Raw genomic sequence first — 20,842 nt, 5'->3', positions numbered from 1 at the left:
ACCGCAGCCGCGTTGTGCGCCCGCTCGCCTTTTCGTCCAATTTTTTTTTTGGTTCTGGATTGAAATGATGCGTTGCCGCTGACGGGCCATCAATTTCATAGAAGCCGTTTACATAGAACGATGTTTTTCAATTTCTTTGGTTAGCTTCCTTTTTGTGTGTGTTTGCGTGAAAGTCCTTGCAGCAATGCTGCGCTCGTCTCTCTTGAAAAGCATCAACAGAAAAGTGACAGTTATCATTCGTCAGCTTTACGCAGTATTTCCTTCTGAACACCTCTCTCTGAGACAAGAAACGCAACGCCACCTCGATCAATGGCAGGCCTCATCGTGCCTGCTTCACAGCAACAAATGCTTCTCGTGGCCAGCCTGCTGGTCGCTTTCCCCCCTTGTGTGTATCAAGCGGTGCAAAGGAAAACAGTAAGAATGCAACGAATGCTTCTACTCCTCTTTTTTTTTTAATTCCCTTCCTCCTTCGTTTTTAAAAAAAGCCCTTTTTAGAAACGCTGGAAACAGCTGATCTGTTATCGTACGCTGGTACGTCTCATACGCATAGAGCCTGTAGCTTGATTTGTGGAGTGTTCTGTCCTACTTTCCAACGGTGCGTCTCTGTGGTTGTGGATATCGGTCGTTGAAGCACACAAACAAAGAAGGGGAGAGGAAGGTCGCTTTGTCCATCCCGTTATTTTAAAAACCGACGTCTGAGTCAGGATACGTGTAAATGTTTTTTGCTCCCCCATCCAAAGTTCCTCGTACGCAGCGGCAAACCCTCACCTCTCAGACGCCCCCTTTTACTTACAAGCGCACCGCCGAGCTCGCCAGCGGACTGCCCGAGGCGTCGCCCACCAGCCTGGAAGAGGCCGTTCTTGTCAACGCAGCAAACTCGCTTCACATGCCGGCTGTAAGTTTCCTCTCCGGCGCCGGCACGCACATGTGCTGGATGGTGGACGAGAACCAAAAGCTGCTGCGGCTGTGGAACGTGCGCCGGCCGGGTTGGGAGAGGTCGGCGCCGCGGCTGGCGGAGATTCCGTACTTCGCCGCTGCCGAGGAAGGTCTGCCGCTCTTCGTGAGCGAGATGAGTGCGGAGGAGGAGTCGCTGGCGTTCTGCAGCGAGCGGGGCGCCATTTCGAGTCTCGACCACAGCATCGAGGTGCAGATGCTCGACGGCGATGCGACCATGACGGCCTCCAGCTTCGTCTGCGAGCGGCGGCGTGTGGAGACGGCGACGGTCATTGTGACGGTGCTCGGCACCACAAGCGGGTTGTTGGTTGTGGACCTGAAGTATGACGGCTCGCATACCACGATGGAGTTCGACCGACGTGATCCGGCGTCGTTTTGTTGGGCACCGAACAGCCACAACAACCTGCCGACGCAGGCGCTGCGGCGCTTCTACTCCTCGCTCGCCGCGACTGACGATAGTCTGGATGGCGATCGCAGCAGCGGCGCGGCGGGGCAAGACGAAGAAGAGGTGGCAGAGGAACCGACACCGGCGGAGTTGCCGGCGTGGCAGAACAGCGCCTCCACTTCTGCGTCGTCGAGCTGGTGGAGTTCGCTAAAGTCGTTTGTCGCGCGCAGCGACAGCACGAGCCGCGGCGGTCTCGATGGCCGTCCCGCCCGCAGCGCCACACAGCCGTCACGGGACTCGGCCACGATGGCACCGGGGAATGAGCTGGACGAGTCGAGCGTCGCGCAGGACGGTGTCTGGCCGCTCTCCGCGGTTGGCCGCACTCGTCGCGGCGACGGCGCCTTCGCTTTTACTCACCTTCAACTTCGCTACCACTACCCCGAGCAGGTGGTCGCGGTGAATGCGGCTGGTGAGATCTTTCTGCTCGACTTTGGCCCCGTCCCGCCGACGGAGGAGACCACGAGAGCTGCACGCGACCGCAGTGTGCGAATTAAGTGGGCCACGTCGCTGGCCGTTTCCCTGGGCCGCACGGGGCACGTCGTGGCGCTCACGGAGAGTCGGCACAAGATATGTGTCTTGTACTACGTGGCCGGGAGCGCCTCGCGCCCGCTGCCCGCGTTGTGGCTCGTGACGGTGGACGCGTCGCTTGGGCGGGTCGTGAACTTTGTGGTGTTGAACGCCATCGCGGGTGCTGTCGCGGCCGCGGCGCGTGTGCCGCCGCATCAGATCAAAATTTTCATCGAAGACACGCGCCGCGAGGTGCTCGTGAGCATCGGCGCCTACCTGCTCCGCGTGAACAACCAGGTTGGGGTGCACCAGCCGTGCTCCAGCGAAGACGCGATTCACATTAAGAATTTGAACCACCCCGTCGCGTCACTGCTGATGGGGGGCGGCTCCTTAGTGACGCTGGACGCTAACGGGCCTCACGTTACGGTGAAGGACGTCTACTCCACGCGCATGTCGTACAGCGGGGCGGCCGACGCCTTCACTGCTGGTGGAGGGCGGGGCGCCTTTGATGGTGACTGCTCGGGTGAGGCGGATCTCAAGCGACTCCTCGAGGCTGTCCGGTCCGACTCGAAGCTGTCGCTGGACCACGCGGTGCTGTGCGCGAGTGAGGCGTTGTACTCTCAGGACTCCCAACCGCAGCAGGCAGGCGAAAGTGGAGCCAGTAATTGGGCTCGTCGCGACCTCAACGTTGAGGACGAAAACATCGTCTTGCGTGTGACGCGGCAGCTCACGGCCCGGCAGCAGGCCCACCGTCGGTTCGTCACGGCAGTACTCCGCAATGAAGCGGTGCGTTCACAGCTGTCCCCTGAAACGCTAGCACAGCTGCTGTCTGCACAAGAGGCCTTGGTGTGTCTCTGTGCCCTGCGCAGCCTGCAGAACGTGGGCTTGCAACGCGCCACCACGGCGGACGACTTCGCCTTGGTGCAGCACGTCCTGCCTCCCTTCGCGGCCATGTTAGATGCCGCGCAAGGCGGCGGTGCTTCTCTGCTGCAGCGACGCCCCTCCCGCCACGCTGACAACGGCGAGCAGCAACAGCAACCGCCTCTGGTGAAGAACGCACAGCAGCTGGAGCGGTGCCAGCAGATCATGCGCCGCGCCGTTGTCAGCGTGGCGGATGCCATTCGACGAGAGCAAAAACAGAACATGGAGGCTATCGGAGGTGACGACGGCAACAAGAACAACGCCGCTACGCTGACTGCCGCGGAGCTGTGCTTCTCCAGCCCTGCGAACCTCGTACGACTGCTGAAGGCCATCGGCAGCTACATGGTCGAGGTGCGCCACACGGTTTCTCTCTCCCTCGAGGACAAATTTGCGGAGTGCTACGCGGTGGGCTGCGTGCACGTTGTCGTGGCGCAGACCATCGTCGAGTCGCGTGAGGATGTGCGGACGATCTACGAGCTGCCCAAGACTGTGCAGGCGCAGATGTGGACGAGCTCGACTGATTCGATCACCGGCGTCGAGCTGTGCTTCTCGCAGAGTTGTGTGCAGCTGGCGGACGTGTTGGCGGACATCTGCATTGACGTCTCCGGTGTTCCGGCAATCACGCGCGACGCCGCCGCCAACCTGGTCGCTCTCACGCTGCAGCACAAGTGCGATATGCTGGACGTCGTCGCCTACCTGCTGTACTTCTCGCTCACCAACAGCGCGCATCGCGACAGGGCGTTTACGGCGTCGGCCATCACCAACACCATTCTGCGCGAGCCGTTCGTGTCCGGTCCTGTCGGCTACCCGCACGGCAGCCCAGTGCCGTCCAGCTGCTGTGTCGAGATCGGCCGCCGCATACTGCGCATGTCGGAGCAGATGGCGCTGCGCTTTGATGCGATGCCGATTCTCATGGCGTTTGCACTAGCTACCCCGGTAGAGGACCCCGCCAGCAAGCCGGAGGTCTACGAGCGTCTGCAGCGGTACTGCCAAGAGAACGACTCCGTGTTCGACGCCGCCCTGCACACGCTCTGGCAGCAGCGGCGGGAGTGGGAGCTGCTGAGTCTGCCGACAGTGTTGCCCGGCTGCCCCGACGCCCGGGCGCGCCGCAACGAGTTCTTGGAAGTGCAGGCACCGCACCTTCTGTGGCTCGCGGAGCCCGGTCGCTACGACGCCCTCAACGCGGAGGGGCAGACCTGTCCGCCCTATATCCCGTACGGCGAGGATCAGGTGTCGCACCGCAGCCGGTGCAACGCCATGGCGCGGTTGGCGTGGGTGGCCAGCGGTGCCCCTACCTCCAGCCGCTTCAACGATGTACAGCTCTCTGAGGCCATCGTGGCGGCGCAGCAGCAATTCCTCTCGCCGGACTGCGATCATGTAAACCTCGGCCCGCAGGCTGCCGTACAGCGCCTGCTCGAATTGAAGGACAATGTGCCGGCGTGGGTGCAGGCCGCCGTCATAGCCAGCCATACGATGCAGCCCACCAACGAGGACCTTCTCGTGCAGGTACTGCGTCACTGCCGCGCGCACGACGGCGAGGCGTTGCGCGTGATTTACACGAGCAGCGTCAGCGAGCGCGAGACGGACACGCGGCTGCGGCAGACGGCGGTGGGCGAGGTGGTGGTGACCTGCGCGAAGTTGCAAGACCGAGAGGTGCTGGGCCGCGTCTGCGAGACGCTGCTCAGCAAAGATGAGTTTACGCTTCTGTCTTCCTGGCTGGACTACCTCTGGTCCAGCAGCTATGAAATGGCATGAACCGAAGGCATATGAGTTTGGAAACGCGGGGGCGGTACGTACCGTGCAAGGAGGGGTGGGAAAAGCTCCGACGGCGCGGAGTTGTGCGTTGACAGTGTCGGATGGTTGTTTCTCTTAAGTGTGTTGTAGTGCACGGCAGCGGGAAAAGGGGGAAAAGATCTCTTCTTGTTGTTTTTGTCATTCGTTTTTGTTGTTGCAAAAGCAGCTTTTTGAGAAGGGTTTCTTTTCAGTGAGTCGTCACGGAGGCAAAGCCGGAATGCAATGTGTGTGCTAGTGTCTGTCGGTGTGTGCCGTTGAGCAAAAAAAAAAAAGAGCGGCGTAGGCAGAGCTGAACGTGAGAAAAAGCGCGGTGAGCAGGGAGTGTTCCCCGCGCCTTAGCGGCCGCCCGGTGTTTTGTTTTTTCCTGCCGTCAACTATACATCTATCGGCGCTTCTGGGAATTTCTCTGCTCAATTCAACGCGCTTTTTGGGCGCTGACTTCCATTTTTCGCGATGCTGCTTCTGTTTCTGCTTCTCATCAATTCTTTTTCTCAACATTCTAACGCGGCGGCAAGCAAAGGGCAGCGGCCGTAACGCACAAGCGCTCCCCGAAAAGCCTTCTGCGCTTGCTGGACTCACTACTGACTTTTTGTTGTTGCATCGTCTTTTGAAAAACGTGGTCGCTTTATTTTCCTCGATTGTAACGGAATATGGCAGCACCGCAGCCATTTCTCAGAGAGCTGCTAGCCCTGAAGAAGCAAGAGGCGACGTCGCTGTTTGGTCCGTGGGACGTGGAGGACGAGGGCCGCATCGCTGTCAAGCAGGTCCGACCACTTCTGCTGAGCGTTTTCCCCGAGGCGGCCAACACGGCGCCGTACCTCACGTTGGGGCGTGTGAGAGCGGCCTACGAAGGCGTCACGCACCGCCCATGGCACGCATCAACCGGCGTTGTGACGGCGTCTGCATCGTCGTACCATGCGCATCGTCTAGGCGGTCCGATGTACGCCGGCCCCACGCTGGAGGAGGTGCTGCGCATGATCGACTCCTTAGCGGCGTCTCCCGAGGAGAGGCTCTCCACCGTCCCCTCGCCCGTCCAGGAAAGCGCGAGGCCATCGACACCACCGCTGCCGACGCACCGTCGTCCTTTACCTTTCAGTGCGCCGTTTACACAAGTCCACCCAGCTGATCAAGAGGTCGTTGATGCGGGTCGCAAAGCGGGGAGTGCTGCTGCCGAAGCGACATCTACCGAGTCATATCTTCGACTTCTGCGCGGGTCCATCGAGCACATCTACCACGCATTCTGCGCCGCCTGCAAGCAGGCCGGGGAGCCGGCGCCTACTGCGTTGCCGACGGATGCCGCGCATCTGCAGCGGCTTGCGTGGAACATCCAAGCGCGGCCACTGCAGTTGGGGGAGAACCGCGCGTTGCACCGATTGCTTGCCGCTGCAACAAACTCTGGCGACGACAAGCAGCAGGGAAGTGGGGGCGTTAGGGCGAGCAGGATTTCTCCAGACGATTTTGTATTGTTGCTCTGTGCGCTATAGACCGCAGAGAAGACACACAAAAAGGATATTCGACAGAACGAGGAAGATGTAGCACAACGAACAGCAACTGCAAAAGATACGTCGATTTCAACCAGCTTGATAATTTATCGTCGTGTTTTGCAAACCGTCCTGCTCTCTCATACACACCTTTTTTTTTCTTTAGGCAGGAGAGCTCGGGACGTCCACGTTTATGAGTTGATAATACTTGTTGAAGGGCCTCCACAGCACCGTAAATGGAAGAAAAGAAGAAAAAGTGGTGTCGACAACCCAGACAGAAATCGAGCACATTCCTGATGCTCTTCTACGTTCTTGTCCTCTCTCTTCTCTCTTCTCCTTCTCGTGGTGGGATGGGCTGCTCCATTCGGCCCTGAAAATCGTATTTCTACTCGTGACAAAAGTAGTTTCATCAACACCACGTTGTGCTCGTCACAACGCGCTCTCCAAACCAGCGGGAAAAGAAAGTACTAATCCGCGATAACCAACAAGTTAGAAAAAACGAAAGAGTTTAGTTGATAAAGCACATGCCGTCTCTATCTTTTACCTCGCCTGGCGCCCCTAACCGCCTGTCCAGCGACCCTCATCGTCCCTCCCTCTTCTCCGCGGGTTTTGTGCCCGCGTCACGACGACTTGGTAGCAGTCACGACAGTTTTCGCCCCAAACAGCGCGGCTGGGACTCTTCGCTTTTTCGCCAGGACAGCCTCGGCGACTATGCCGTGAGCGACGGTACTCTGGACGACACGCAGGCGTCTCTTATCCTCGTTGACGAGGAGGTGAGGCAACACGCGGATCGGCACACAAAGCGGCTACGTCAGCTGCAAGCCCGCGAAGCCCGTCAACGCAGTCTTCTCGTGGACGAGGAGAGGCAGCAGTTCGACAATCTCACTTCGCTTCACCGGACCTACTCCGCGATCGCCGACACCTGCGTCGCCCTGCGGCACTCGCAAGAGGCAAAGAAGCAGCATCATGCCCAGCAGTCAAAGAGGTGGTCACAGCTGCTCGTCGCCGATGCCATGGCGGATCTTGTGCTGCAGGAAGAGTTGTCGCGTCGGTCGCTTTTGCACGCGGAGACGGCGGTGCGGGAGACGACTTTACGGCTGCAGCGTGCGGAGGCGAACGGACTGGCGTCGCACGAGGACGTTTTTCGTGTCGTACACGCTGAGCAAGTGCGGCGGGCTTTTCTGCTGCGTGAGGAGGCCCGCGCGGTGGAGGCGATGCGCATTCCACATTTTATCGCGTTGCCCTGCATCACCGCGACGGCGTCACCGAAGTCAAGCTGGGGTCTCAGCAAGTACGTCGGTCCTAATTTTTGGCGCGAGGTCGACAAGATAGACCTCATGGCAGCGGAGCGCTGCCCGTTCCGCTGCGCGGCGGACTGCCCCTACGTGCCTGCCAGCACTCGGGAGTTGGGGAGGGCGTGGGCTGTGGCGAGCGCGAAGGCGGCGCGGTCGGGTAGAGCCGCAAGGGCGACGGACGGACCGCGGCGTCGCAACATTACAGAGGTGGGCAAGCAGCGAGTCCTGTGCGCGGCGGCGAAGAGCCATCTCCGTGAAGCAACTACTTTCTTGCCGTCTCTCCGAGTCGGAATTTGATGAGTGTGCATGTAGATGTGCGTGTGCATCAATATTATGGGTGAAACGGTGATCGAGGTGGCTGCGTTCCTGATCTTCTTCACCCGAGAGATTCATCGCAGAGATTCGACGTATACGAATTAAGCATCGTTTTCTATTCGTAGCTGTATTGGAGTGGCTCAATTCTTGTTTGTTTTTTTCGCTTTATTGATTTTGTTTTCTTTGGAACCGTGACAGTAATAATGCAAAATTTGTTTTCTTTTGTTTTTTGTAGTTGGACTGTTCGATGTACATTACGTCGTTAAGAAGAGAAGGACAGTACTCAAAGATATATATATTGAAGAGAAACAACGTTTGACAATTCTTTGTTTTTCTTTTCTTTTTGATTTTTTTTGAACGATTACTGCAACGCTGGCGCTCGACGCCCCTTTAGAAGCGTTTTTTGTTTTTTTATTCTTCTGAGTGTGTTATGGCTTCTTGCGACACTCACGCAGTGATGGTCGGACACAATTTTGTCCGTGCGTTCTCAGCACTCAAGTGGCACCGCACAAGGAACGTTAAATGAAGGAAGAAAGGTGAGACGCGACGAGAAGAACGGCGTGTGTTGCTGTGCAACGAGGTTACTCCGTTATCCTGTTACATGTTTTTGTTTGATTGTTTTACATGCAGCACCTTTTGAGCAACCGGTATTCTTCTTACCTTGGCGTCACAGAAGCAAGAGGTTGCGCCAGGGTATTCTGAGTTCAAAGGCAGTATCTTCTCTTTTCCGTTCCCCCCAACCTTTCTAAGCTCCGCTTTTCCACACACACACACACACACACACACATTACCTGCTAGCATCACATCCGCAAAAAAAAAATCGAGCACATGAAACACCGTTAATGCTCCACCGATCGATGCTTTTTTTTTTTTAACCTGATGTGGTGTAGATGATCATGACCACGCCACCGGAGCAACACGATGAGGAAGCGAGTCTGCACGCGTTTTTAGAGGAGCTAAATCGTTTGCAGGAGGCCACTCGACAACGAGCCGAGGAACTGCAACGCGCACAACGCGCCGAAGAAGCGCTACAGAAAGAGATGAAGACTGCTCTCTTGGAGGCGCAGAAGGAGCGACAGGCCACACTGCAAATGGAGTTGGAGCTTGTGAACGCGGAGTTGCGCATCGCGGCCTCTCGCAATCAGACAAGCAAAAGCAGACTGCTTATGCAAGAAGTGAATGAGCAGCTTGCCTGTACGAAGCAGCTGTTGGAGGGGCACGATGGAGAAGGCGGTGCTGTACGCCGCGATGTGGAACCAGGTATTTTTATTGATTGCGGTGCTGGCCCACTCGAAGCTTCCCTCCGTTGTGTGTTTCAGAATGCCCATCTTCGTGAAGAGTATATCGTCCCCATTTCCAAGCTGCTAAACCAACTGTACTCGAGTTATCAGCATCTGAAAGCGGACACCGCAGCTTTAGGCGAGGAAAGGGCAGATGTGTTCGCGAGCTTCATTTGGTGGTTAAGCGACCTACCAGTTGGCGTAGCCTTCACTGACGATGAACGAGTTGTGCTGCGGTTTGCGAAGAAGCGTATGGACGAGTGAGCGGCAGCGTTTCTTTTAGTCCCTGTCTTTCTTTTTGCATTCACCTTCTGGCTTTTCCTTCTTCCTTTTTTGTTTTCTCAGTTGCGCCGTACGTGCTTTTATCTGCTTCGCATCTGCTTCGTTGTGTTGAATAGGCGAAAGGGAAAGAACCCCAGCGTGAAGAAACAGTGCGCAGACGGCGACGTGGCCGACCCGTTGCGTTTTCGAACCTTTTTCTCTTTGTTCGATGGTAGGCAACAGCAGTGGCGTCTTACATTCTTTGTAAACACAAGCAACTGACTGTCTCGCATAGCTGTCATATATATATATATATGCGCGACCACAATTTGGACACGTCATCTCTTGCCTCCTCCCTTTATTCGTGCTTCTTCTTTGTATTCAGGTGCGCGTCACATTGGTTGCTCATCCCACCTGCTCTTTTCCTCGCGTTTTCAACCCTTGTGTTTCGCGTGAAGTGCCTTTCTCCAGAGGTGCTGCTTTGGAGTTTCTCTTTTTTCACACATGCTTCTTCGTTCGTCGTTTCTTCTGCTCCTCAAAAACAGGCGATTGCGTTTGTATGTTGTACGCTGTACAGCTCCGTTCAACTACTCTATCGATGCAGGGGTTTGTGTGCTCAGCTTCCGCGCTCGTTGCATCTACGAACTAACCAAGCAATAGCAATAACAATTCATATGCCTTTTTTCTCCACAACACGCTCGCGCTTGCGTCGGGCCGAACTCCTCTCCGGTGTACCGCTCAGCAAAGAAATGCGAAAGCGCATTCACGCCGTCACGCTGCAGTTGAGCCGCGCGCCGTGCCTCGCGGTGTTTCTCGTGGGCGACCGGGCGGACTCGATACGCTACGTGAATCACAAGAAGCGCGCCGCGGCTGAGTGCGGCATCGAGATGCGTGTGGTGCGTCTACCCAGCACGGTCCGTCAGATTGAGCTGCACAAGGCACTCGCCGCGGTCAACGGCGATGTCTCGGTCGACGGAGTTATTTTGCAGCTGCCACTGCCGCCGCACCTGCGCGCCCGGCCGGCTCTCTACCACATACACCCTGGAAAGGATGTGGACGGGCTGCACCCACTGAACGCTGGAAATCTGTTTTTACAGGACCAAAGTCCTCTACTTCACGTAATAACGAGCAACAACAGCAATGGCTGGGAGGGTGCGGGGGCATCGTCATCGCCATCTTCTTCGTCAGCGTTGCCCTGCACGGACATGGCGGGACCGGATCACCTCGCGGACGGCCTGACGGATGAGGTGCTGCTGCTGCCCACGGCAAGCGGCGGCTACAACGCGCTGCACCGTCGCACGCACGAGAGAAAGTTTTTTGTCCCCTGCACCGCCTTAGCTATTCGAAGCATTCTTTTTTCTTACCTAAGCCGCACCGAATCGCTGTCGCACTTGATGCGTGCAGTGCACGAGGATGACCCGGCCAAGCCGCCTTCATCGCCGTCCCTCTCGTCCACGCCTGCGCTAGCAGAGTCGCACATCACGAACAGTTCGTCTAAAGAGAGCAAGACGAAGCCACAGGCTGCGGCGGTGGGCAGGGAGAAGCCGCGGGACTTGCACGCGGTGATTGTGAACAAGAGCATGGTGGTGGGTGTCCCGACGGCAGCGCTGCTGCACCGTGCGGGCGGTTTTGTGGTGACGTCCTGCAGCCGCAGCAACTCACTGGAGTCGGTGCGGTGTCTCGCGAGGCAGGCGGATGTCCTCATCACCGCATACGGCCAGGCGAGCGTGTTTGACGCCTCTTGTGTGAAGCCGGGTGCGATTATCATCGACGCCGCGATCAACGAACTTCCGCAGCCACCGACGACTTCACACAGCACACCTGCCGCGTCGCCCGTGAGGTGGGTGCTGTGTGGGGATGTGGATGTGGCCTCCGTCTCCTCCGTCGCGGCGGCCGTGACAAAGACGCCGGGTGGTGTAGGGCCCCTCACGGTTTCGCATCTAATGATGAACGTTCTGAAGGCGTACCGACTGCGTCACGCGAACCACATCTACTACAATAACATCTACACGGAGTTTTTGAAGATGTACGGCACCTACGACAAGGTGCGGGACTACGCGCCGAGTGCGGCGCTGGTGGTGCGCGCACCCTCCGCAGGGTCCGCTGCGACTCAGACGGCTTTGTCTGACCGAGAAAAGCTGGTGAAGTGTCCGGCTAACGACGAGGACGACCTGGACGATGAAGACGCCGACAACGGGAGTTACGAGGTGTGAGCAGCAGGACCGGGCAGGCAGAGCGAGTGAGAGGGCTTGCACTTGGCTCTGGCTGGATCGGGTGGACGTAAGCGCTTTGTGCTCTTCTGTTATTTTTTGGGGGAGTCTTAGCGCGGTTCTTGTGCCAGCGAAGCATCCGCTGCCTCGTTAATTCGTGAGGGATACGCGTTGTCTTCCGGGTTCTTCTTCTCTGCCTTCTCACAGAATAAGAAAAACAAAACATTTATCTGCACTTCGAAATGCAAATATAATGCACCAAGAGGTTGCGAATCGCATACACACACACATTCTCTCTTCGTGTATTTCCTTGTATCAAGCACGGCCGCAGCGGGCTTTCCGTGCGAAAGTCGACACCACGACTAATCGGTGTTTTGCTCGGTGGAGCACGCAGATGGCGGGAACACGTTCCTCGCAGCAAGCGCCGCCTTTTTTTTTTGTTCTCTTATCCAGCCCCATTGCCCAACGTGTAAATCGTAATGGGAAGAGAAAGAAGAGAAGTCCGTGCCTGAATGTTGTCTTTTCCTCTTCGTCATGCCACTCTTTCTTCTCTCTTTCTTTTGTTTACGAACCTCCTCACCAAACGACCACAACGAATACCTTGATAAAGTGTTGTCTTACTAGGCAATCAGCAATAAAGATAAGCCCCTCGTGCACGCACGCCACCACTCACACAAACACACGCATACTCGAACGCGCGTGATCGGGAGCAGAGGTGCGCAGACGTCAATAAAAAAAACAAAATCAAACCGAAGTGCGAATAGAAAGAAGGAGAGTGTCTTTCTCTCATTTTTCTCCTTCTCCTTCTTTCTCGGTTACCGCGCTTTCATCGCACTGTCCTCACTCCATTGAAGCACCGATTGTTCATTTTTCCTTTTGTTTCGTTTCGGCTTGAAATGCAGCAGTGCCTGCGCTTTCGTGAAGCTTCTCTACGAATTAGAGCACGTCGCTGAACACAACTTTTCGTTTCCATTTTTTCTTTTCTTCTTCTCCTGTTTCCTCGGTGTTTTCCAGTTCCAATTGCGTGTGTGGGCCAACAACCTGTGTTGACTCCGTTCATTGCATTTCAAACACAACCCCTTTTTTTTAGGAGCGAGAAGAACTGTGCCGTAGCTTTCTCATTGACATGTAAAAGAAGAAACAGATACACCAAAATTATTCTAAGCAACATTAAGGCATAAATTTTTTTTTTTGGTAGCCTTCAGCGGCAAACACAAACTCATTAGATATTTACACATATATATATAGCTCGATTTATCTTCTTCTTTGTGTGTGTGTGTTGTTCGTTTCACTTTTTTTTTACCTCTCCTTTTGGCCTTAATTGCTTCCTGTCGACGCTAATCATAAAAATAAAAAAAAATATTAGTTTATTTCACATAAACGGAGCTGCACCTGCAAACTCACTGTTTTCTCCTCCTCTTCTTTTTCCTTCTTGCTGGACCTCAGTTAAGACACGTATCTTTACTGACATCCCTTGTTTCTTTCTTTTTTTTTTAAAGACTCTCTCTCATCTGCACGATCGTCCTCCACTGCGCGATATTCAGTGTTTCCATAACATTTTTTTCCTTTTGTTTTCCAATCCCCACAGAAGGAGTTGTCTCTCCCGCACCGTCTCAACATCTGCTCTGTCACGATAGCAGCTTACTCATCTCCCGTTTTTGAAACCAGCCGCGCTTCGCCAGCCACTGAACCACCTCTAACTGAGAAACCCTCTCTCACTCCTTTCTTTTATTGAGTTTTTTTTTCCTTTGCGTGCGTGGTGGTGGTCCTACTAACTTCCACCAACACTGTCTGAAAAGAAACGGATGAAGGAAAAGGACGGTGAAGAATACTTCTGCTTCTTCGTTACTGCAATAGGCCTCAGTAGGAAAGAGTGACAGACGCCGTTTAATCTCATTCAAATATAAAAAAGGAAAGACCTCTTCTCCCTCCCTGTGCGAATTCTTCTGTAGTAATTTTACATATATATATATATAAGCGATATCATCTTCTTTTTTTTTCCATCTCTCCTTCTCTCCTTCTTCATTTCTTCGGTTTCCGCTTCCCTCGCAGGTGAAACGCCATTTAACCTTTTTGTGTAGTCTCCACCTAGTCGACCGAGCCAAAGCAACAAGCGCAAGCCACAGCTGCTTTTCTTAACATTTTTCCCCCTCCCAATTGCTCTGCACGGTGCAAGGGATTTTATGAATGCGAGATCCGTTCCGTAATACTTTTTTGTTCTTTCTTTTGATTCTACTACTTCCTTTCGTCGTTACAAAACAGCATTCAATCTCTTTTTTTATTGTCCTTCACAGCAGAAGGTGCTGTTGCCTTGCTTGTCTTCTCGCGTAGGAACCAGCAGATTTTACATACACATATCCGGACGGAACACGGTGTTATTGACCTTCCATTGTTTCCATTGATGTGTGTTCGCTCTTGTAGAAGCAAACTGAGTCACCGCATTACCACCTGCCGCTCTTTTTTTCTTTATCTCTTCTGATACACATTCATTACGCTGGCTTTCTATGCGAAAGCGGGAAGTAACTTCGAGCTTGTGTCCCGCAGACCTCATCTTTTCTGTGTGCTTGACTTATTGTATTATTTTTGTGTTACACTCAGCGTAGTTTATTATTATAATTTAAATTCGTGTACTTTGATCATTTCCGTTTTCTCGCGTTTTCTCTCTCGCACATACGGAAGTCCTCCCTCCTCCTTCTGTTTCACCTTTGTTTTGATTTTCGCTTTCCGAGAGGTGGAGGCAGTTGCGGCACCTCCGCGTTTTCGTTGTTGTGCACTGCTGCCTTCCACCGTCTCCGGGGAAATCGAAACAAAAGAGAGGCTTTTGTATTCCTTTTTTTCCGACTTCTTAACATGTTCTGGCAGAATCCTTTGTAAAATTACTTTTCTCAAATTCGCGCCTTCTGCGATTTTTTTCTTTTTGCTTGTAAGAGGTGTTAAAAAAACGTGTGTGTATTTTTGCTGGTGCCTACTCGTCCCTCGTGAACCTTGCCTTTTCTTTGTGTGTATGACAAGCTCATCTTTACTGGGTTGTGTTCTACCTTTTCCTTTTTTTCTTACTGCTGTCGCTGCGGTTGTCGCCGTCGGTTTCATCTTGTCCGCTGCTTTTGCTCACCTGTGTGCAGCAAAGAGAAATTTGAGAAGAAAGTACGACGAGCACAAGCGGATTTATACACACCAACAACCGTGCACGGCGTTGTTCGAAAGCGAGGCGAAGAAGAAAAAGACTTAAAAAAGACCTGCCCAGTAAGCAGCAATAACCTTTCTGTGTGTGTTCCGTTACTTACTCCCTATCTTCGGCTAAAAGGGGAAAAAGCGAGCGGAATAGACTCTGTTGACAAAGACATTTTTCTGTCAGGTACAACTACCCGCACACACACACACACACACAAACAAACAAACAAACAAACAAGAAAACAAGAGCAGCTGATAATCGTTATACCTTATCATTTTTTTTTTGATCTTCTGCTATCATTGTTTTCTTTGTTTGTTTGTGTTTATCTCGTTAACGTAATTTATACTTCCGCTGCCTAAGTCTATTGCGGGTTTTTTTTCTTTTGCGATCTTGTTTAGTTCCCGCGGTGATTTGGTTCTCCGCAGGGGAGCATACCTTTTTTTCTCTTTCTCAAAAAACAAAAAGTAAAGGTAGCATATGTGTCTGTGTGTAATAAGTGCGAATGGAGTTTTCGCCTATTGTAGCTGGTGTTAATCGCGGTGCTGATCAGTCAAGATCAGCATCGTCGTCTTTTGTGAATAAGACACTGCCGCCGCCGTGCATCGCCGCCCTCTCCTCCTTGGCGCCATCGCTTGTCGGTGGGCTCACCACTGCCTCCGTTGCGAGCGCCGTCACGACCTTCACGGCGGATTCTGACGCTTCTCACGTAGACACGATGTGCTCCTGCGCGTTCGATGCGGAAGACGAGTTCGCCGACCCGCACACAGGGGCGCACCACACGCAGGATTCGACAAGGACATCCCTTCCTGTGGCGGCGCAGGCCATTGTCACGGCGCAGCTGCGAACGCAGCAGCCGCATGCTACAGCGCGTGTCATTCAGCTACCAGGGCCTTTTGCAGAGCACGCCGACGACACGCTGACCCTCTCTCCTCTCGCCTGCGGGTCATCGCATCTGTGCTGCGGGCCGCCGTTACTGGTGCCCAGTGATGATGCCCAGCGCGCAATGTCAGCCGCGAACTTCTTGGAGGACGACATCTCGCCGCGGAAAACGGACCTGCCAGGAGAGGTGCTACCTGCGTTGTCTCCAGAGGAAACGGCGCTGCTCGGGAGCGGTGCCCGCTGCATTCGTGTGCCGTCGACTTTTGCGTACCCTCCGTCCATGGCCGAGACGACAGAGGCCGGCGCGGCGGTTCCGTTCTCCCTCACCACAGCGGTGGCGGTCTGCTCGCCGACGTGCTCGACGACACTCCCCTTCAGCCCCGCCGCTCACCGCAGTCGCTCTTTTGACGCGCCGCTGCCGAACTGCTCGGCCTACGAGCGTAGGTCGTCCTGCTCGGAGTACCTGGCCGCCCATCCAGATGGTGCACCGAAGCTCCCTCAACGGCGCCAGAGCACCTTCGACCCGTCCGAGTCAAATGTGACGCTCTCAGCTCTCACCACGCCCCTCGCGTCCACCCCTGCCCACGTCGCCTCCGCCTCCACACGCATCAGCGAAGAGAGTGTGGACGGTCTGCCCTCGCCGTGTCGCCGGTCGAGTCCGCGCAGCCCCAGCGATCACGGTATCCCTGTCATCACCGCCACCGCTGCCACAACTGCAGGCAAGCAGCAAACGGGCGACACCCTTCCGCGCGTCATCTCGCTGGACGCGGTAACAACGCCGAGCCGCACCCGCTCGCGGCCGGCCCTCACCCCCGCGACGACCGGCCTCCAAGGAGCGGCGACGTCCACCACGGGCTCCACCGGCGCCTCCACCACGATGACCAGCGTCACCTACACCCGCAAGAACGTCAGCCTCGGTGCGCTGGACTTCTACGGCAACCCCGTCACGTCCCTCTCCACCCTGCTGGCGCAGATTTCGGTCCGCTCCGGTGACCGAGATGAGCTGGAGCTCCGCCACCAAGCCCAGCAGCAGCAGCAGCAGCAGCAGCAGCAAAAGACTACGCTTTCCATGCAGAACTTGAAGGCGCACACCCAGCAGGTGGGGGTGATAAGCCCAGAGGACAAGATCAAGCGCCTGCGTGTGCGGTCAGACACGGCGGCCCCCATTACGTCGCTGCTGCGTCGCCGCCGCGTCTCGTGTCCGGTGTCGCGCATCACGGCCGGCGGCGCCTCACCCACTCACCCCATCGTCACCGGCAGCAGCAGCGGCAACGCCAGCAACCCCGGCAGCAGGTCGCAGGTGGGCTGCTTGAAGGAGGTTCTGCAGGAGTGCAACTTTCTCTGCATTAACGACGTCATTAATGCCATCGCCGAGACGCAGGCGCACGAGTTGCGGGAGGCGCAGCAGCAGTTGGAAGGCGCCGACTGTACAAATGCAGCAGGAACCACTTCAGTTGTCGAGGCGTCCACCAACGCCGCAGCGACAGACGGGGGGTTGACCCTGGGCACTGTGACGATGCCCGCTGCTGCCCCGCGACCCCCCTCACTGCGGCGCACCGCCAGTCCGCCGCCGAGCGCCTGGTCCGAGGACGGCAGCAGTCCTCTCACGCGCGGCACCACCGCCGTCAGCTTCTCCGGCGGCGCCACTAACGCGCTCCTCCCCGGTGCGGACGGCATCGACCCGCAGCACGCCCTGTGTCTTGCCGCGGCCATCACGGAGGTCTCGCTGAACCTTGAGCGCAGCTCGGAGGTGTCGTCGTGCGCCTCCAACGTGGCGGCGACGATGCTGAGCGTGCAGCGCCCCCACTTCCTCCGCGCGGTCAGCGGGCGCGCCGCGGCGTGCTGCATGGGCGAGGGCACTACGCCGTCGGTGACGAGCGGGTCGCTGCCCTACGTGACGAGCGATGCGCCCGTGGCGGTCTCGCACACATCGACCGTGGTGACGCCGGTGCAGCTGCGACGCACCGACTCCTACAGCTCTCGTGCGCCGTCGACGCCGGCGGAGGTGTCGTCGCCCTACACGAGTGCCTTCGCTGTCTTTCCAGATGATCCGCTGGAGCACAAGGTGCGGCGCAACTCCTCGAGCGAGGCGATCACGGAGGCCAGTCAGTCCTCGACGTCGGCGCGCAGCGAGGTCAACCCGACGGCGCTGTCGCAGACCGCGCAGAGTATCGGGGTCGCGCCGACGGGGTCCTCTTCCGCTGCGAAGAAGGTGAGTGGCACTGCGGCGGCGGCGGTGGCAGCGGAGGTCACCACGGCGTTTGAGCGAGAGAGGTGCACGGGTAGAAATGCGCACCACAGCTGCTCGCCGTGGCTCGTCCTCACGGGCCGCTATGTACCCAACTGGCACGGTCTGTCCGACGCGGTCGAGGAGACCACCACGCAGACTGGCAGCGTGACACAGCGGCAAGGCGCGGCGAGCATGTCCGGCAACGCCCCTTTTATCTCACCAGTGAAGGCGCTGCCGCCGCGAAGGGACGACGACGACTGCCTTAGCAAAGGCATCATCGGATACTTAGAGGAACTTGGGGAGGGTGCGGTCACAGTGACCGGTGGGTCGTTGCAGAAGCCGACAGGGACGTCGAGCAGCGCGACCGAAAAGCGTGTGATGATTAACTGCGTGGCTTGTGCCCCGTTTGCGGACGAGCTGACCACTGTGCGAGAGTTGCGCAAGTGGGCTAAGTGCGTAGCGCAGCAGGAGATCTTACCGCCCTCCACGGACACCGAAGTGACGACGTAGAGGGAGAGAGAAAAGCGTGGCACGTTCACATCGCGTGCTGGAGACGTCCAGAGCTCGGCGTATTTTTGTCGGCTGTGTACGATTTGATTTGTTTGACTGCTTTTCCAGGTTTTCTTCTGTGTTTTTTGTTGTTCTTCTGTGTGTCTAATCTACGCTTCTCATTTTTTTGTTGTTGATGTTTACGTGTATGTTCTGCTGGTTCCTCAGACGCCGTTTTAACAATAATAGTGTGAAATCTTCCTTTGATTGTCCCCCACGCTGATGAATGGGGCAGCCGTGAATAATAATCTCTCTTTTTCTTTTTTTGCGTTCTTCTCCTCTTGTCCGCTTCGCAAGTTGACGGCGCAACTCTTCTTCAGTTTTCGTGATATCTTTTTGTCTTCTGATACATGATATTGTCAAGGCAAATCTTTCCTTTGTTGCTCGTTCGGTTCGTGCTACCTTTTTTTCTCTCTCTCGTTCGCAGCACCCTGCTTCGCTGTTACTTGTCGCAGCAGTGTCAGCTAGATTTTGAATTCGATTTAGCGGCCTTTGGTGTTTTCTGATGTGTAAGCCGATGCTTGATCAGCACAACAACTGTTTGGTACCGAATTCACTAGGGCCGCATCGCTGAGAAGGGTAATCCGCTACGTCGATAAGTGGAGGGTGCCCTCAGCAGACAAGAATTTTTGTTCCACTTCGCTGTTTTGTTTCTGACTCGGCATTCTCCTTTTCCTCTCATTGCGATTCAGCGGCCTTCCAGTGTGCGTTTGGCTACAAACGTGTTGTTGTTTTTTCTTCTTCCCCTGCTCCGTGTGTTGCCGTCCAACACGATCGAACCGAAGACCGGCGGGAGGTCTGAAAAGGTGCGTTCACGCTTATCTTTTTTTTTTGGTAAAGAGAATCGAAGGGTTACTTTCTTCTTTTGTTTTCGTTGATGTTGGTTTTTACTGTACGAAAACTGCACATATACTTTCTGTGCCTTCTCAAAAATGGTGGTTCTAATTCGCTTTGGCAAGGAAAGAAAAAAACAAAATCATTAAACGTGCGCTGCATAATTGGTGACTGCGCCCAGTCTGTGTTCTACTTGTGCTTCTGCTCACTTTGCTCCGGTGCAGTTGTTTCTTCTTCTTTTTTTCTTCTACTATTTACGTGTGCACTGGGGGTACTGTCACCTTACCGGGGTGTCCTCCGTGGCGCATGCATCACCTTCACGACCTCTTCTGGTTCTCTCGCCTCTTATTTTTTCTTGTTCTGTTTGTCTGTTCGTGATTTTGCCCGACGCGCCTACGCTTCGATCTGTGCTAGGATTTTAGCGCGCTCGTGATACTGTGTGATACGACAATCTGATTTCTTCTTTTGTGTATCGATCGAAGCGCTTCAGAACGAGACCGAAACGGAGGCATTTCCATCTCTGGCAATAGCAAACACACACACACACATATATCTAAAGCAAGCAAACAACTCCAGATCGATCGAACATGGACGGCGAGAAAGTCAGCTCCATCAACCAGTTGCGAACTCGCTTCCCGGCGCTGTCGTTCTCGGAAGCCCGCGCGCTGCTGGAGAAGCACAACTGGAACGTCATCATCGCCGGCGCCGAGGCCGAGCAAGCGGAGAAGAAACGGACCGCCAGCGGCGGGGAAAGCTACTACGTGGGCGGGGGTGACAAGGGCAGCGGGCAGCAGGTGATGGCCGCGCCAGGCGAGGGTGGGGCGCCGCAAGGGCACCCCCCGGGCGCCAAAGGCGAAGGCGGGGTGCACTCACTTATCGACAACATTTTCCAAAAGGCGAAGGAAGAAGGTGCAAAGTTGGAGGAGGAAGGCGGAGGCGAACCACGCGCCTTCTACGGTCGCGGGCAGCGCCTCGGCTACACCGCCAACCCCAGTCCGTACATCGCCTCCACCTTACGCGCGGAGAAGACGGTGAATGTAACGGTGTACCGCAACGGCTTCCAGGTGGACGACGACGCCTTCATCCCGCTGGAGAGTGATGACGGTCGTCAGTTTTTGGAGGCGATGGATAAGGGCTTCGTGCCGGCGCCGCTGGCCGCGCGACACCCCAACACCGACCTTAGCGTTAACCTGCGGGACTGCCTGCAGGTGGACTACACACCGCCGGCCTACACCGCCTTTCAGGGACAGGGGCACCGTCTTGCTGCCGCAGCGAGTGCCTCGGCCAGTCCAGGCGGGCAGAACAGCAGCGGCAGCACCAACGCCGAGTTCGATGCCTCGCGCACCTTCGAATTGCGCGACAACGAAGAGAAGTCCTTCGTGGTGCTGTTGAACACCCGCGGCGAGCGGAGGCAGTTCGAGGTGAACCCCGCCCGCCACACCGTGGAGGACCTCTACTACCTCGCGCACACTTACCAGCCGGATGTGGCGCGGTTTGTGCTGGTGGAGCGGGGCATGCCGCCGCGTCGCTTGGAGGCCGCGATGCGTCCGCTGACGATTGCGGCTGCCAAACTCGCCCGTGCTGTCTTGGCGATTCAACAGTTGTAGGTACTTTCAAAAAAAGGAAACACACACACAGAGAGAGAGAAAGTCTTCTGTCGCTGTTGTCGGCGTTGCACCCGCTCACAGCGTTTACCGCGCCTTTGTTTGTCTTCT

General features: G+C 55.7%; 7 protein-coding genes across 8 annotated transcripts; all 7 read left to right on the top strand.

Annotated features, from left to right (window-relative positions):
• Positions 1-484: 484 nt before the first annotated feature.
• Positions 485-4,582, top strand: ABB37_00033 (hypothetical protein; the record flags this gene model as incomplete). Its single annotated transcript, XM_015796061.1, has 1 exon — positions 485-4,582. The coding sequence occupies exon 1, from the start codon at positions 716-718 to the stop codon at positions 4,580-4,582; it is 3,867 nt and encodes a 1,288-aa protein (XP_015664069.1). The 5' UTR covers positions 485-715.
• A 558-nt stretch (positions 4,583-5,140) lies between these two features.
• ABB37_00032 (hypothetical protein) lies at positions 5,141-6,105 on the top strand (the record flags this gene model as incomplete). Its single annotated transcript, XM_015796060.1, has 1 exon — positions 5,141-6,105. Exon 1 carries the CDS (start codon positions 5,272-5,274, stop codon positions 6,103-6,105), a length of 834 nt encoding a protein of 277 aa, XP_015664068.1. The 5' UTR covers positions 5,141-5,271.
• Positions 6,106-6,502: 397 nt separating this feature from the next.
• Positions 6,503-7,694, top strand: ABB37_00031 (hypothetical protein; the record flags this gene model as incomplete). Of its 2 annotated transcripts, none has more annotated exons than XM_015796059.1 (1): positions 6,503-7,694. In XM_015796059.1, exon 1 carries the CDS (start codon positions 6,627-6,629, stop codon positions 7,692-7,694), a length of 1,068 nt encoding a protein of 355 aa, XP_015664067.1. In that variant the 5' UTR covers positions 6,503-6,626. The 2 variants fall into 2 exon arrangements, with proteins under 2 accessions (XP_015664067.1, XP_015664066.1); XM_015796058.1 differs by having other exon boundaries at positions 6,506-7,694.
• Positions 7,695-8,602: 908 nt separating this feature from the next.
• ABB37_00030 (hypothetical protein) lies at positions 8,603-9,256 on the top strand (the record flags this gene model as incomplete). The annotated part of the gene is made up of 1 exon (XM_015796057.1): positions 8,603-9,256. One exon carries the CDS (start codon positions 8,603-8,605, stop codon positions 9,254-9,256), a length of 654 nt encoding a protein of 217 aa, XP_015664065.1.
• A 381-nt stretch (positions 9,257-9,637) lies between these two features.
• ABB37_00029 (methylenetetrahydrofolate dehydrogenase-like protein) lies at positions 9,638-11,466 on the top strand (the record flags this gene model as incomplete). Its single annotated transcript, XM_015796056.1, has 1 exon — positions 9,638-11,466. Exon 1 carries the CDS (start codon positions 9,928-9,930, stop codon positions 11,464-11,466), a length of 1,539 nt encoding a protein of 512 aa, XP_015664064.1. The 5' UTR covers positions 9,638-9,927.
• A 606-nt stretch (positions 11,467-12,072) lies between these two features.
• Positions 12,073-18,254, top strand: ABB37_00028 (hypothetical protein; the record flags this gene model as incomplete). The annotated part of the gene is made up of 1 exon (XM_015796055.1): positions 12,073-18,254. The coding sequence occupies exon 1, from the start codon at positions 15,138-15,140 to the stop codon at positions 18,252-18,254; it is 3,117 nt and encodes a 1,038-aa protein (XP_015664063.1). The 5' UTR covers positions 12,073-15,137.
• Positions 18,255-19,540: 1,286 nt separating this feature from the next.
• On the top strand, positions 19,541-20,734 carry ABB37_00027 (hypothetical protein; the record flags this gene model as incomplete). The annotated part of the gene is made up of 1 exon (XM_015796054.1): positions 19,541-20,734. The coding sequence occupies exon 1, from the start codon at positions 19,715-19,717 to the stop codon at positions 20,732-20,734; it is 1,020 nt and encodes a 339-aa protein (XP_015664062.1). The 5' UTR covers positions 19,541-19,714.
• Positions 20,735-20,842: the final 108 nt, after the last annotated feature.

This window comes from Leptomonas pyrrhocoris (assembly GCF_001293395.1).
Source record: "Leptomonas pyrrhocoris isolate H10 chromosome Unknown, whole genome shotgun sequence".
NCBI classification, from domain to species: Eukaryota; Euglenozoa; class Kinetoplastea; order Trypanosomatida; family Trypanosomatidae; genus Leptomonas; species Leptomonas pyrrhocoris.
The sequence above is the reverse complement of the archived record's forward strand: the minus strand, read 5'-3'. Positions and strand labels throughout refer to the sequence as shown.